At 33.0% G+C, this 17,792-nt stretch overlaps 2 protein-coding genes across 2 annotated transcripts in view; both read left to right on the forward strand.

Annotated features, from left to right (window-relative positions):
- LOC111035603 (fasciclin-2) overlaps positions 1-7,696 on the forward strand; it is a gene marked incomplete at its 5' end in the record, with an annotated part of 40,968 nt that extends 33,272 nt beyond the window's left edge. Inside the window, 3 exons of the mRNA XM_022317282.1 lie at positions 1,271-1,399; positions 4,796-4,867; positions 6,078-7,696. Coding sequence (XP_022172974.1) covers positions 1,271-1,399; positions 4,796-4,867; positions 6,078-6,162 — 286 coding nt within the window. The remainder of the gene's footprint in view (positions 1-1,270; positions 1,400-4,795; positions 4,868-6,077) is intronic.
- A 6,604-nt stretch (positions 7,697-14,300) lies between these two features.
- LOC111035599 lies at positions 14,301-15,958 on the forward strand. Its single transcript, XM_022317276.1, has 2 exons — positions 14,301-14,864; positions 15,486-15,958. Exons 1-2 carry the CDS (start codon positions 14,343-14,345, stop codon positions 15,867-15,869), a joined length of 906 nt encoding a protein of 301 aa, XP_022172968.1. The 5' UTR covers positions 14,301-14,342; the 3' UTR covers positions 15,870-15,958.
- Positions 15,959-17,792: the final 1,834 nt, after the last annotated feature.

Raw genomic sequence — 17,792 nt, forward strand, 5'->3', positions numbered from 1 at the left:
GTAAGGGATATTCGTGTAGGTACTCGTAGTCTGCACACGCCTATACTTGTGAGATTGTGTGTAAGTCGCTTGTGCGTGTATTTTATTTTTAAACTATATTATTAAATACGAGCATATACACAACTGCATTATAATATAAATATCATATTGTGGTACCTACCCATATACACCCTTTGTTTTCCATAATATAAATCCTTTGACCGTTAAGTCGTGTGTCCCGCTTATAAGTATAGGTACGTTAACAATAGTTAATGGTATGTGTGTTGTCCCCCCCCCTCGATAACAGCGAAAAAATTAATTGTTCTCATATTATAATGTATAGTGTTTAAAATCGTGAAATATTTATATTTTCTTAAGACAGTTAAGGAATCAATATATATAATTACCTTTTTTTTTAACCGATATTAGTAATTAGATAGGATATTACATTTTTTATAATATCTTTTGGATATATTTAGCCTTTCACTGGTATTACTGTAATATTAATTACTATAGTAGGTGTTAAGTATACCTACTTCAAACTCCTATAATAGGCTATTCATGAAAAATGTACCAATTAATTTTCACAGTAAAAAATGTAATATGTGTATCAGTTAAATACAGCTGGAAAATGAGATCAACACAATAATATTATTAGTTACTAAATTTATAATTTTTCTTGAAAATATTAAAAAAAAAAAAACAAACAAAAATGTATTTAAATTATGAAAATTTTAAATGCTATACGTACAAAACTATTATTATATTCTTACTCTTTGTATAAATTATACTAGAATATAATTATTTGCCATATTATATATTATAATATTTAAGAATGTCTTGCCGCAAGTTTGTACCCATCGTTAACCCAAGTTTTCTGATTAATATTTTTAAACATTTTTACCGAATCGAAGAGCTACGCGTATAATGTGTAATACATTATTATGTTTTCGTATGAGTGACTTCGTCCGCGTTAACTTACAAAATAAAAAAGCCTGTACAGTCGATTAAACGATGTTTTGCTATAACTATAAAGTTTAAGGTGCAATCTGAAAGCTGTTAGAAACTTAGAAAATAGGTTCGGTGGCGGTGACCTTGACGGTGAGACATTTTTTCATTGGATAATTTTATATTATATAATATTATAGTATATATCTGTATACTTACATGTTGTTAACTTTGTGGATATTTTCTCATTGAGTTTTTATTACCCGTGTTTATATTACCTGTTATTGTTATTGTTGTTGTTATTATTGTTATAATTTATTCAAATACCGAGGGCCGTTTTCAGTTTGTATGGTTGGCGTTTTCCGTTGCCGTATTGCAACAACAGCACGGGCGAATCGTCCAGTAACGGAAACGGTTCTTCTTACACTTCCGACGTAGAGAAAGTCCCCTTGCCAGATATGAACTTTGTGTTGTAAGAAACGTGTTGTCTGTTTAATTAATTAATATTTTTGTTATTATTTAATTGATTTGGTTTGGTCGCTTGTATTTACCGTAATATCAAAATCTTATTTACTAAATGCGTTCAATTCTGAATACCCTCTGTTTAATACTTACCTTATTACCTATCTGATATTACTATGATGTAGGTAATGTATAATAATATCAAATATTAGGTAATTACGCTGTTTCCTGGTTGTGGACAAATTAATAAAAACCATGCAAGTTACAAACACAAATATTTCCCTTTACCTTTTTCAAGACTCGGGATAAGCTACCTGCATCCTAGTTTAGCAGTATGAATCCGTTCTAAATTGATACCTCAGTACCCTACCTATAAATGTAATACACGGGAGATGTTCAAAATAAAATTGTCTTGGGAAAAAGCAGTCGTGAGCACAAAGTATGTGAACAATTTATAAATGAGAAACCTATAATAATACTTTATAATTAAAATTGCTGTGACAATCATTTTCGATATAGCCTGAATAAATTCATTTCTAGTATATTTATCACTCAGAAAATTGTCGATATATCAAATACGATATACAAACGATAAAATATTTTCTCTGCCCCAATTTTAGTATGCCCAAGTCGAAACCACCCTGCTCACCTCAGTTGTATCAAAAATAATGGTAAGAAATGACCCGACGAATTTTGTCCGCAACCTAGGAACTTTGCATCCTAATGTTGTATATTATTATGCCTACTCTTTTTCTTCCTTTCTCTCTGCCTCTCTCTCTTTCTCTTTTATCTTACTCCCGTTTGTTTTGCGTGTGCGCCTTGTTTATTTTTTATTATTTATTTTTATTTTAATTATTACAATAATTATATTGTACCTATTATACGAATTCTTCTATTTCGTATGCGTTGTGTGAGCGGTTTTAGTTTTTTTAATTCTGTTTTCGTTCGTCGTGCATTTACATATTATATTATAAGTATTTGCGCGATCGCAATGAAAACATTTTCTGCGTGTTTCGAAATTGATAAGCACCTATATAACTTGAACAATAAGCGACGTGATACGATAACGATGATATATATATATTTATATATAATAATAACACATGTTTGTAATATTATGTATTGTTGTATCGGTAACGTCGCATAAATCATATTGTAATATTATGCACCTCTCGTAGATCTCGCCGCTATGTAATAATATTGCTATATAACACTTATCGTCTATATTATTATACGCCTGCTGCAGCTACGCGCGTTTAACATAATATATAATAACAATAGTATAGTTTATAATATTATAATATATAATTGTATTATAATATAATGACGATATAAATTTGAATAATTTTATACACTTGACGCGATGCAAACGGCTTTGGTTTAACACCCTAATTATATTATATTGTAGAGCAGTTGGTATCTACCTACATACATACACTGCAGCGATGGATGCTCTTCAAAGGTCGCCGGTTCGTCATACACTTCGACCATCGTATATAATAATATCATTGTTATTATTATTTTTGTTATAATAACATACAAACGCGCCTTTATAACATATATAGTATTATAACAACACTGCTGTGTATGATAATAAAAACATAATATAAAATAAGCTTTTAAGCTGTTTTAGTATATTATATGTATATTTTATTATAATATACACTTAAGCCAATTACCTGTCTTCTACAGACTGACTCGCTTTAAACTAATTTTTTCCGCTTGTGCGATATTATGTAAAAAATGTTTGGTGTTTTTTTTTAAATTTTTTTTTCCAAACACATGCCAACGCGTATATACTTCCATTATGTATTGTATTTAAATTTTATATAATTTTACATACATGTACCATAAAAAAATGATATACATATTTTATTATGAGTTTATTCATAGGTATGTATACCGTGGTATACCACCACGCAGGTCGGCAGCGACGCGAACTTATGGGCGTTAGGTGAGAAATCCTTCGTTTATCCTTCGTAGTGATTTTTTTCCCTCTAAGACGTAGCTCACGAAAAAGTCACCTTATGTGAGTAATGGCGAGGTAACGGTGTTTTTATGCTTTCCAGTGGCCTTATATGGGAAAATGCGATGGCCAGCTTCCCCTTAGTGAATACAATTTATTTAAAACTTTACGATTGATAATTTCGACCATGGAATACGTACATGTACAGAGTGGTTGTTTCTATACATTTCCGCGGTGTTACAGCACAGAAAAACTCAGCGCAGTCTGATTTTTGGGGTTCAAACCACTTGATTTTTAAAAAGGAAAAACCCCGATAAATTCATTAAATCCAGGGTTAAAAGATTAACACATAACAATAATTAAAAATATTTATAAAAACACCTTTAAAAATTTTAGACTGCTGAAAATGAATAGCTTGAACAATCAAGTTCATATAATAAATAATTTAAAAGTTGTTGACTGCAAAAAAAAGTTATCAATATCCAATATTATTTGTAAGACTAGAAATTTTACCTAAAGGTTATAATTTCAATTTATTTGATTTTCGTTTTTTTTGATTGTATAAATATTGTTATATTTGATCATCTTATAAAACTCGCCCCGGTTGACTGTTGTGTTTTTTAAAAAACGGTTACCTATCTACCTAGCTATATAACTTAACTCTTAATTTTTTTGATCACTGTGAATATTTTTTAATTTTAAATTTGTTTAATGTGGGTTATACTTTTGTTTTCATATTGCGAACCAAGTGAATAGGAGAGGGGGTGCATTCATTAAATAAAATTAAAATAGTGAAACCAGTAAAAAAATCGCCGCAATATGAAAATTAATGGAAAAAAAAACCAATAAAATGTGTTTTTATGTTAAGAAGTGTACAAACCCAGCTAAGCACCCAGCACTAAAAAAAAATTATGATGTATAAAAACATTTTCGACTAGACTAATGAGTGACGTTAAAATAAACGCCCTGTACGCTGTACACAATTCTCGATTAAAACAACATAATTACAACGCATTATAATATTATATTATGTGGACGTATAATAGATATATGACGCGTATAAACATAGTGTAATTTGGGTTGTTGTGTTACAACTTGGGTTCACGAAGTCCGTTGTGAACATTTTTAATAATTATGTGCAACTCGTATAAAGGCGCGTCTAAAACAGGGGGAAAAAAGTTCGCGCCGCCGCGGCCGCCTGTAGTGGTAAATATACCTATATACAGTATATTGTTATTATATACAATACATATATATATATATATATATATTCATACATAGCACTTACATACGCGTCACGCATTGTATGTGTATATATTATATATATATATAATTATTTAATGATATACGATACCGTCTTGTGTAACGTGATGTAAACGATTTTTTGTTAAAAAAATATATTATTTAGTATTATAATAATATGTACGTGTTGTTTTTTAGCGAGGGCAAAGAACTGTTGACCAACGGCAACACTTACCAGAGCACCAATTTGCGCATCGAACCCACCGAAATGTAAGTATATAATATAACTAATATTAAAAACTGCGTTCAAAAATAAAATCAAAAACCTTACCCCCTCTCTGGGTGTCCAGACGGAAGCTTGTTATATTAGCTCAAGTTTACCCTCCCCGTGCTCGCCTCCTCCCCCCATCCGTTCAAATACACACTCTCACACCATATGGGGTCGTACTTCACGGCACTGCGGGGGTAGGTCATGGAGGACAGACCTCCCACAGACGTGTTTTCAGAACGAAATTAAGTTCGCGTGCCGTCATTAAATTGTTTTTGGTACAGCTTTCGTTTTATTGATTACAATTTAATAATTCAAATAAATTAGTCTGGGAGGTTTCCCGTTGCAAGCTTATTATGTAATATACTAATATCGATCGAATTCAAATGACATTGAACTTGTAAATTTTGAAAAATCTAAAATTAACCCCGACGTTTTATTTTTTATATGAAAGTCGAGTAAAACGTAGTTCGAATTTCATATTAATTCTTCGACCGGCCGCAGAAACTCATTTGAAACTCACGTTTTTCCCTCATTTCTACCTATTCCTACCTGTTTGATAAACATCGTGTTGTGCTCAGCACTTCCCACTAGTGCGTATGACCAGTGTCGGATTTGGCAAAGGTGCGATACACCGGTGTCTCAACGCTGAGTTTGTTTTAATAGGGCGGCCCTATTAGGGCCTGATGCTATAGATTTTCGAACATTATAAAGCGATACATTATTAAGAATATTAAATAATGGTTTAAAAAAATTACCCTCACCCATTTGTTTTAACTGTTATCGACTCAGTATTGTATCCTTATAATCTCAATGGCATAGAGATCATATAGAGATCTTGTTATGGACTCGATTTAAAGGAACACATGACCCATCATTCGATACCTATCTACTCAGTTAGTATGTAGTTCAAATGTTTTCTTTTCGAAGCCTATCTTCACTTTTCAATGAAATAATTAAAAATATATGTAATTAATGCATCAAAGCATAACGTTTTAAAAATAGCAACTTTTTTCGAGAGGCCTCCGGTATTAGGTATATAGGTAGTTTTACTGTAGTTACATCCCTAACTTCCGGGTCGTAGATCCGGCTCTGCGTAGGACGCAATAACGACTCTCGTGGCCGACGAATCGAACGCCTCCTCAGAAAATAAATAACAATAATAATGTAACAACAGAATTAAACCGTCCGGCTTTTGTCCGCATTTCGCAGGCTGAAAAAGGACACCGAAGTGGAGTACGACGTCAAACGGTCCGTGTCGCAGACCCGTTTCGTCGGCAAGGATTCGGCCGTCTAAAACCGGACGCGCACGAACCTAACCGATCGACGACGAAGATGACACGATTCTACACGCCGGCGACGTATTCTGCGTGAAATACGCACATTACGACGGCGGCGGTGTGCGCGGAGCGACGATTTCACGACTGAAAAATATATTTTAAAAAAACGAAATTCATAATTGATTACATTTTAATAATAATAACAATAATAATTTGATGAACGCTATAATAATATAATAATATTATCATGACGGTTGGGGTGTATAATAAATAATAATTATTGTACGCGAAACGATTCCGAGTTTGACCGACTGAGTTTCGCGCCGCTCTGGCATTTATTTTATGTAATTATTATTATTATTATTACCGTAGCGTTTTATACTACCTAGCAACTATATATAAGTATTATTATACTGCTACTATATAATATTTTTATTATCATTATTGCATTATATTATATACCTACATTATACTTTTATTATTATTACTATACAATGTTTACTATTACTATATAATATTATAATATTATTACCCACTACTGATAACATAATAACCGCTAGGTAGTACTACCCAGTGTAGCGCATTCGTGTCGTGTATCCCTCCATCCTTCCACCACGTTTTGTAGATAATATTTTCAATGTTTTATTTTTAAGTGTTTAGCGTTAAGGCTTTTTAATTTTTATCATTTCATTTTTTATACATTCTACACGTTGTACAATAACTATTGTGCGCCGTATATAATGTAACGATATTTCGAACGAATTTTCATCGATCAATAATCTTGCTCGTTGACTCGGGTCGAGAACTGTCTCAAAATAATAGACCATTTTAGTTTCGTATGATTCGATATAATAAAAATAGGACAAATTTTTGACAGCCCAAAAATAATTTTTTTAATACGCATTCGCAGCTACAAGTGCGTGATTTTAAACAGTTTTTTAATTAATAGAACTCCGTCAAATCTGACAACTATAATATGTAAGTGCGCCCAAAAAACGGTGTGGTTCATATTGGGTGGTACACTTTAATTTGAATTCGTTCGTTTTCCTCGGTCGAATCTCGGTTTAGAAATGAAAAAAACCATTATTATATTATATGCGTCTTTTTAATTTTTGCTTTTATACAACCGACGCAATCGTTTATCGGTTGTTCGATGCTGCTTTGTACTTAATAAAATAATATATATATATATGTGTCGTGTAATAAGAATTAAATTACATTATTATGTCTTAAGACTATTTTCATATTACTGTGTTATATAACGAACGTTTGATTTGATGATTTTTTATTTTTATTATTATAACTATTCCTTAAATTTGTTCCTACGTGCATAATTTTTTACTTATTGTTTTTTTTTTTTAAATTTAAATCGTGTGAATATCATATTTTTGTGAAATTTGTGTGATTCGGTTTTAAGTCGATTGGTGGTGTGCACCACGGTATCGGCTGAACTATATTAAGTTCTCTCTCTCTCTTATATTATCGTCATTTAAAATAATTAAAACATACATACGGATATATGTATCACTTGTGTTGTAAAGACCAATCGCGCGTGTTCCATACGCATACAATTAATTTTTTCGAAAGACATAAATATTACTCTCCTCCGCCCACCAGAGTTTGTAATCTCGCAAAATTTCGACCCTCCGAGAGATATTCGAACAATTGAGCCGCGTACAACACGTCTTTATTTTAATATTCAAACGCGTTATGCACAGGTTGACCTATACTTATGAAGGTACTTAAGTATAATATAATCATGATGGTTGTCGATGCGATTTTTATTATTTTTTTTTTTTAATACGCGAGTTTACTAGCCATTTAATTTAGATTTTTTTTTTATTATTATTACGGAAATTACAAATTACCGCATAAAAAATGTGTGTTTATAAATAATATTATATTATATAAATCAATCATAAATCGTAATGTAAATTATTGTATATTATTATTATTATATTTAAATTTATTGTGAAAATGTATTGTCTATTGTTTTTTTTTTTTTTATTTAAGATTTATATTATTATATACATTTCTGTTCGCTATCGATCGCCACAGCAGTGGCCGCCATCTTGAATTTTTTCCAATATTATTGTAACGAAAGAATATCTATATATATATATTTTTTTTAATCCTTTTAAATTATAAGACACGAACGATAGGTATAACTTAATAGCTTGTGTTATGTTAATAGATCAATAACAATCGTTCACGATTTAATAATTTCCGTCGACTCGTCATTCGTTCATCTACTGTCTTGTTTTTTAAGTTTCCTCCTCTGCGTTATTCTTCCTCCTCCCCACTAAACCGACAACGCACGTTAAAGAGCCAGTCGATTTCGAATAAATTTAAAAAACGACCCTTTACCGCGACCGGGTTAACCGTTTTCCACCTCGCGTGTTAGCTTACACAATTCGATATCGTTGCAGTCGCATGTTGTAGTTGTTGCCTATAATAATATATTCTGCGGCGCAATGTGCGATGATATAATCTACTCTACCTCGTCGTCGTCACCTCTGCCGTTTTTGTATGTTTGTCTTTTGATGTGTTGCGTAAATCATCTAAAATATTATTTTTCACTCATCGGCGTCATTGTGGCTGAGGGTCGTCGTAATATTTCGTTATCGTTTGCACCGTTTGAGCAGCGTTTCGAAACGTTCCGTGTGAATAGTAATCGCTGCAGGTAAACGACTCCCGACGAACGTTTAGGGTAAAATATTTTTATTGTTTTACATATTACATCGAAACGGTCTGGTCCGGTCGGACCCGTGGGTATAGGTTAGTGGGCTACTGCGATTTTCGTTTGATTTCACAATAATAATATTCTTTACCTTCCGCAGGCATCACTTATTTTTATCATGTCGGTACGTGGTACTGTAATATCATAATATTATATTGTAATAGCTTCTCGTCACAGTCTTGACGCTCGAACAACGATTTTCCCAAGTCCCCGTACAACATAACGCGCATTGTAAATAACATAATATTATATTATATTCAACCCCTAATATTATATAACATTAATAATAATAAACATTATATTTTAATAATTAACTATTATATAATATAAACATGTGTTACGTTTAAGTGTCAGCTAAATATATATGAACAATAAGATAATTATATTTTATATTTGTATGTACGTAGGTGGAACATATATATTTATTAAAATATTATATATGTCGTTATACCAATCGTCTGCCTCTATACTATATATTATTATCATGATATTTTTTTTCTGCTGAAATAAATGTTTTTCGCGATTGTGAACTAGCGGTTTTTTTTTCCTACTCCCTCTCGTCCTCGAAGTCCGTAGCCGTCGTCGTTATACGGCGGTGCACACGTCATTACATCGGCAAAGAAAAAAAAAGGAAGAACGAAGATCGCGACGAAGTTCAAGTAATTTGACAATGGTTTTTATATACTTATACGAGGTATCTGTAACTGCGTCAGTGGTCGGTAACGAGCTGGGGATCCATCACAACTACTATACAGAGGCTGCCTTTTTACTGGACTTTAACCACGTGACTGCTCGTGTGTACCTCTAAACTTTTTCGGTTACCACGTTTTGCATACCTATTTAGGTTGGTACTTTTCTAAATATTATTATTATTATAGTATTATTACGTGTTTGAATGTATTACGATGATGGTATAAACGCTCGACGGTTCAGTCGTTATCCGGACAGATGATGCGGACCGTCGAACACAACCGATCTCGAAAGGAATGGACTTCCATCACTATTTTTCAGGTATACCTATTGTGTTGTAGGCGTTACGAACCGTTCGTTTTGGAGAGACGAGTATAGAAACAACGAGTGGAAAAATATTTAGTTTCGACAATTTTGCGGTCTTAAATAGGGCTGCAATCTTAAGCAGACTAAGTGTGCCAAATTATGCTTCTACCGACAGGCCATATTTATAGGCGGAGGTCAAGGGGTCACTGAGCCATTGGATTTTTAATATTATGTAAGCTGACGAAAAAAACCACATACTTCAAGTAGTCCAGTTTTGATTTTGAAACAAAATTTTAGTTCGTTAACCTTCTGTCTATGTTTTGTAGGAAAACCTTTTTCATTTTGTTTGTTTTGTTGGCCCTTTAAAGTACAGTATAGGTATTTATATGTTTTTTTAAGAAACTAAGTGAATTATTTTGGAACCATACTACATAAGCTCCCCAAAAATTCGAATATCAAATTCCTTTAAGACATAGAGAAAAGGCTATCTAATTCAGATAATTCTTCAAAATTAAAATTTGATTAGTAGAAGTACATTTATTTTTGGCAGTTTATATTGTCATTATTCATTTTCACGTAAGTACAAAAATATTTCCAAGCGCCTTCGTGCGCTTATGTACGTGAGTTACACATATTTAAACCACACTTACAGCCAATAGTCATTATCATTTAAGAGTAAGACATAAGGATCACGGGTAGTGACGATAAGATTAGAAATTGCCTAAATGTTGCCCCTTAAGCAATGGCCCCTAAATCACTAAGACTGGAGTTAAATGCAGGAGTGCCATTTTTAAGTGGACTACAAAATAAATTAAATAATAGGCTACCTATCGTATAGTATAAGAGCGCTTGGAGTTGATGTCGTTCTGCTTTTAAAATATCACGCTGAGGCCCCTGCAAACGTGTCATTTTTAAGGAGTTGTGCTTAGGCAATTTTTTTGTTACTTCCATTCACTGCTCGTCCATGGTATGTGTACTGTGTAGTAAATGATCGATAGTGTGTGTATACCCGCCACCAATCACCCCCATGATACATATTATCTAACCCAAACATGCATACATAACTTAGTCATTAGATTAAAATATTAAAAATCAATTCATCTACGAGATATAACTAAACGCTTAACAAAAATATTTAAGTACTTCCAAAAGTTCGCTTAAAAAAAGGAAATATGTTTGAATGCATCCAAACTAGATTAATTTGCATCGGTTTTTGTTAGCACTTTTTCAATTTCGTCAAATAGCTGACGAAATCAAACACTTTATCAGTGTTTATAATAAATATTAAATTAAAACTATTTTAAATATTGAATATATTAAGCTCAGACCTATGCAAAATAAACTACTTCTTTATCAAATCAAAAACTTTTGCATTTTTTAAATTGAATCTCTAGAAGGACCATGATTTCTTTCAGTCATTAAGGTCGTTTTGGTGAAAATTGATAGGGTTTGCAGAATGGGCCTTAATAATAATTGTCTGGTTGCGTTTTTTATATTATGTTATAAGCTACACAGAACTAAATCCGAACTAAAATATTGCCAACCATATACTCAATAACTTTTAAAAAAAGTTTACTACTTATTTATTTGATTATAATAATATGAATTACTTTAACTTTAATTGCACCGTGCCCAGGTAAGTACCCAATAAGACTTATTTACTGTAAAGTTAGGTATTATGGTTTAGGGCTTGTAAGTAGTAATTTTCGTTGTTTGTAACTTGTCAAATGCTCTGAGTTTTTTTTTTTTAGACTCCCTACATTATACTATATATTATAACATTATACTTACATCGTTTGCGCTTTACAATTTACCAGAAATTAAAAAGGTAAAAATCAGTAGTGCTGGTTTACCTAGAAATGGAAAGTATTCACGATTCACACAGGTATTATGTACATTATAATTTATAAAAAATTAAGTAAATGCAATATTTTCCAAATTTTCATAATCCCAAGTGAAGTTGGAATAAACAAATTCACTGCAAAAATTATATATATGTATAAAATATTTTAAATTTTATTCAATACAAAATAATTTGTCTATGATACAAATTGATTTTACTCAATACGATTGTCTTATATAATATAAACTATTGAGTATTACTTTGATTTGTTTCATCTATAATAAATAATAGCATACTACTGAGTGCTTAAAAAGTTAAGCCATAAAATAAAAAAGGTAATCTATTCACAATGTGTATCGTATTCCACTCAATCGATTTAAAACCTTTTTGAATCTCGTACATTTTTTTTTACCTACGATTTCTAATACAATTGACATGATAGACCCGTATTTTTTTATAAATAAGCATCGAAAATCCAGATCAATCAGCTGGTCACCTAGTAAAAAACTATTAGGTTTCGTGTTGAGCTTAGGGTATGCAACCATAATATGTGATTTCTTGACGATATATTGTGTAAGCAATCAATCCTGACGATACTGCAGCAGTGCTATAGTATGTAGCAGGCCACAACTCACAAGGTCGGCACCTATAATATGATGCTTTGTAATGTTCAGTTATGTCTTGTGAATATTATATTATAATGTATATATCCATATCAATGATCACCTCAAGTGAGCAATCTAGCACCACACACGCACCGACGCACCTACAACACCATACGTTATATAATTATTATGTACTTATCATTATTTCGCCATAATAATATTATCACCTGCAGTAGTGTTAATTTCGATGGACAGCACGAATCGCCGTATAATATTATTGTATTTTATTTTGCGTGATTCCAAATCACCACTTTTTTAGTACATTTTATTATTATTGTAGGTGCGAATCGCCACACTATTTTGATTGTTATCTGCACTTGAAGTGCTCGCAAATCGCCACTCATTTTATTTTATTTCTGTACGCATTATTATAATGTTATCCGTGTGTTGCGTGCGTGTGTAATTATTACCATTTTATAGGATATAGGGACCAGCTAGCTAGACCGGGCACCACTATATTATATTGTACATCATATTATTAGTATATACCTACTTGAATCCTATACCTTTTTTTCGGTGTTGCTGTGAATTACATTATTTTTATCTGTTGAGTCAGATGGCCTATGCTTATTATTCTATTCGTACCTACTCTTTATGAGCGAGTAGCACCTTGAAATATACACGGCAACATTTAGTACTAGAACTCTTGTTATAAAGATCGGGCCACACATAGCGGTTGAGCCGCCCGACGAATTCAAATTATTTGATTTTAAACGCAACCTGCACCTGATAAGCGGTTCGACCATCCGAACTATCAAAACACATTATTGCGAATTGTCCGTTCACACGTCATATCTGACAGCCGACAGGTTACCTCTGTTCATTTTTTCAAAATTCATATCATACGTATAAAATATAAGAATTCCAATAGTGGAGCCTAAAGTTACTGTTAACTTTTATCAGATTTTGTAACTTTGAATTATAAAACTACACACTATATTATGTTTTAAAATATATAATTTTAATTTTTTCTTTAAAATTAATTCTACCGATATTTATTAAATTCCAGCTGATCCCGTGCACTTCGCCGCCCTTTAAAAATACCAACAACCACAAACCTGCATTCTACACACACCTTTGCCGCATAACGTAGATCATCGGTATTTACTCTCAAATCCTGACTGCTACTGATGCAGCAAACTACTAAACACTATTATGGTATTTATGATAAACATAATAATACTATAAATCAACGTCTCTCAAATTATGGTACGCGTACCACTAGTGGTAGGTAAGCGAAAGACCACAATGTGGTAGAACTGCAGAGAGTAAATACACGAATATTTTTCATTGTTTTTAAAATTTTGAACATTGAAACAATTAACAGAAAAGTTTAAAATAATATAAGTAATTATTCTATACAGTGTAGAACGTACATCATTATTAATTGTAACCAGTACTATAGGAAATACTTATCAATAAACTATATCGTCGACACGCACGGTGCAAGCACGTAGAATGTAAATAATTATTTCGAAAATAAAAATAAACTTCTTATTAAAATTAATACATTTGTATTAATAAAAAATAATTATATTTTAGTAATTTATTACCTTATTATTTGAAAGAAATTCATTAAGATTTTGAATAGTTCTATATCTAGACATAACGGTACGCGACAGATCAATAATATAAATGAGGGGTCCGAGAAAAAAAATGTTCGAAAACCGCTGTTATAGACAGTTTGTACACACGTCGGTCGATTTGTCGTAGTCTGATAGGTGCTCAACGGAGTGTTTCGCAGTTAGGTTTAATTTTAATCGATTGACACTATAATATGGCACATTATAATAATTAATAATAAATAATAACTGTACATTTGTTGCCATAGATAACTACATAATTCACTCTTATAATATAGTTGTTTATACATTGGAGTAAAATATTCATTGTACTATTTTAATCATATCTCTGTCCGCTTTTGTCACAGACAGTGTTAGAAAAAAAATAATTATGGAAAAAAAATATTTGAACATGCCGAGAAGTATGAAAAGCGCTTCTAGAATATCTCTGAGTTCGGACGGATCGTGGAAGCTTAGCTGTAGCAGCGGTGCATCGCTTAAGTCAGTCAGAGCCCGCTACGTGCCGGAAATCAGTCAAACTGTGGCTGCCACCACTGCCACTGACCCGGTCATGATGGTCAAACCCGTCGTCGCCCAATCGATTTCGGCCACAGCATCTGACGAATCAGACACTGACGAAGAGTCCAGCGACCAACAGTCCACCGATCTACAGTCCATCGACGAACCGGCGACCGAAGAAGAGCAACCCATCGTACCGACCAAAGACGAAGAGCCATCCACCGTACCGGTCTATAAGACTTGTGATCATCTGCCGCCGCGGGTTCGTTTGTCGCAGAAGTTATCCTTCAAACATTCTTACGGCAAAGACGTCTACGCCGATTTGCGATCTTTGGATGACGGCGACGTTGCGTATAAGAAGCCAGTCCAAGCGAAAGTCGTGAAACTGCAGCAGGTATGATTCCGTGGATAATAATATATGTATACATACATTTTACAAAGGTATAATTCTACTGTTGTTAAAATGGAGTGCTGAGTGACCACCATCTTTTTACAGTCATAATTTATATACTAACTAATAGTTTTGCGTCGCTTGAAGGACGACCTTTTGGTCTTTAACTATACCTGAAGGCTAGTGCTTTTCCTAGTGGTGAGGTGCTATATTTTTAAATTGTGTTTGAGATTTCTGTGGTCAATACAAGATGGCTATTTTTTGGTGGTTCTCCGTAGTATAATCTTTTATTAAAAAAAAATTAAGATAATCAGTTAAGTAATTTCGGAGAACATTAGCATCAAAGGTTTCAATTTTTGATTTTAAAATCTTAGATGTCCTAATTTATTTATTTAAAACAACTGTTATTTTGTTCTTCTCGGTTATAAAATATGATACATTATTATCACTAAATACTAATGATGATAATCATAAATTATGACCATTAATTAATTGCAGCATGGAAAATTGCAGTTATATAATTGCAAAGGTAACCTAAAATGAACAAAAAAAAAAAATGATTCAAACAACTTACTAATTTGCTGTATTGTACTTGACTCTTACATGTAAATCCCACATAACTAGGTACGTGCATCTCATCCTGGAGGTGACATGGGAATCCCTAAACCGAAAACATTTCGGTGTGGTGCTGCAGCGAACGCAAAAAACCTGAACGATGACAAGTTCTTGAAACGAGTGGCCTCCCCAGATACTAAGAACAACGAGAGACTCGTAACCGCTCGGCGCAAACCGGTGGTGGCCCAAAAAACGTTTAAAAATAAAAACAGTCAGATAAAAAACGTATATATGAGCCAGGCGAACAAGGTGTCGACGAAACCAGCGCCTTTCCAGCGAAGATCATCGTCTTACATCAACCGGCAGGCAATGCAAAGAGAAACCGATCGAATCAATTATAAGATTATGAGAAAATTGATCAACGTCAAGGCCGCGGTTTCCACTTTTCGTTAGTTCGAGTTGATGGGCTCGGGCAATGTAGGATGGTGGTCGTTGTAGTGTATTGCATTAATAGATTATTATTTATTCCAAAGAATTTTGAAAGTCGGAGTTCATATATTATTATTTAACTATATTATGTGGTATGGGTTTTTATTTTTTTAAACGTACATTGCGAACGAATGAAATCCTATTTTAAAAAAGACATATAGTAACATCGTAATACAGTGCAACGTGCTCCGGTTAATTTAATCTAACGATACGTCGAAACAGCGGCCTTGACGCTCATCAATAATTTGTTAATCGTGATTTAATAATGTAATATTGTTGCATTCTTCGGCCTTATAACTTGGTCAGTTAAGACGAAAGCTACAATCACGTTCTTCGACCATATAATAAACTAAAAGGAAGCGACTTTGGCAATTGTTGTCTTTGTCTTGCAAGTGCGCAACATAATGAATTTTATCCGTGGCAGATCCAAGTTGAACCAAGATTTTATGGTCGAAGAACTCGATTTTTGCATTTCCCTTGGTAAACTAAGTTTATATGGTCGAAGAAAACAACAATATTCAGTCACGATGAAAAAGTTATCGATAAGCGTTGTGGGAAACTCAAAAGTAGAATATAATATAAAATAATAAATTATGCAGTAGTCAAATTTATGAGTTTTAATGTAGTTAGCAGTATGCGATATATTGTGTACGTAAAAAGCCTAAATAACAGGAAACTTAGTTCAATGGCAAAAATACAAGTTGTTTTAACTGTTCACATCATAAGTGCAATTTAACAATAATAAGAAGTAAAATTTGAATATAGATATATCACACCACCATACGTCGTCGTGAGAACCGCATAAAAACATGTAAAGCACCCACTATTACTAGTCAGCATTCATCAAAGGTCTAATAAGCTTAGGACAGTGCATTTATTTATTTTGTGTTTAGGGGTTAACAGTAATAAAATGTTTTACTATATTATTAAAAAAATGTTTAGAAGTGTTTAATTATTTAAAAAATTATCTAACTCAAAACTACGTCTCAAGGCAACAACGAACGTGCTACGTCGTTGAAATAGTTATTGTGGTACCGATCGTCGTGTCCTTTACAGCGATCTCTATACAAATTTGGTGTGAGGTTTGGGGTTTGATATCGAATCAAATAAAATTGATTTTCCAATCTATAAGTAATGATTCGAGAACCACTGACGATCCACGTTCAGCATCGTCATTAGATTCACTCCAAATTGTGCTACAGTTCGGTTTCAACAAGCCAATCCAGCCGAAAAGTTTAGTTCAAGGGACAACGCAAAGCAGCACCAACGAGCAGTGCTTGTTAGCGGAGTGCAGTCCAAGAAGAAAATAAGTTCCAAACGGAGCCAAGCTGTTTCAAGGGCGCATTTTTTCACCGCCGGCAGAATGAATAATATGTAAGTTATTAATATTAATATATATTATGCCAAATCTGTTGCGAGTTAATAGTAGTACTTAGTAAATGTATACGAGTGTAAACGGGGGACAAGTGGTCAAGTGAAAACTATCCTGCCTTACTAGTAGTACCTGAGCCATTAGACTCAGATTTCACCGACCCATTAGAATCAGAAGTTAATGTGAGCACGTCAAGCGATACTAGTACAAACGTTTCAAACGAGTTTCAAGTAAGTTGATCGATTTAAATCAAACTATAAGGGGTCCCCTACTGCACGAAACTAATTATATATCAAATCAATTAAACTTTGTGACACCTTTAAGATTTCTTTCCGGAGGTACTCGAGCCGTTTAAGCATCTTTTAGTTCTAGGTGTGAGTTTGTTTTTTCTAAAATACCCAATACTATGAAACCAGATATTATTTTGGAAGCGGTGCTTACCGGGTTTAAGGGAAAATCTTTTGACGCGATTATAGGTACCGGGACATTTAGACATGGGAAGAGTTGAAAAGTCA

Source organism: Myzus persicae, unplaced genomic scaffold (genome assembly GCF_001856785.1).
Source record: "Myzus persicae strain clone G006 unplaced genomic scaffold, MPER_G0061.0, whole genome shotgun sequence".
Classification (NCBI taxonomy): domain Eukaryota; kingdom Metazoa; phylum Arthropoda; class Insecta; order Hemiptera; family Aphididae; genus Myzus; species Myzus persicae.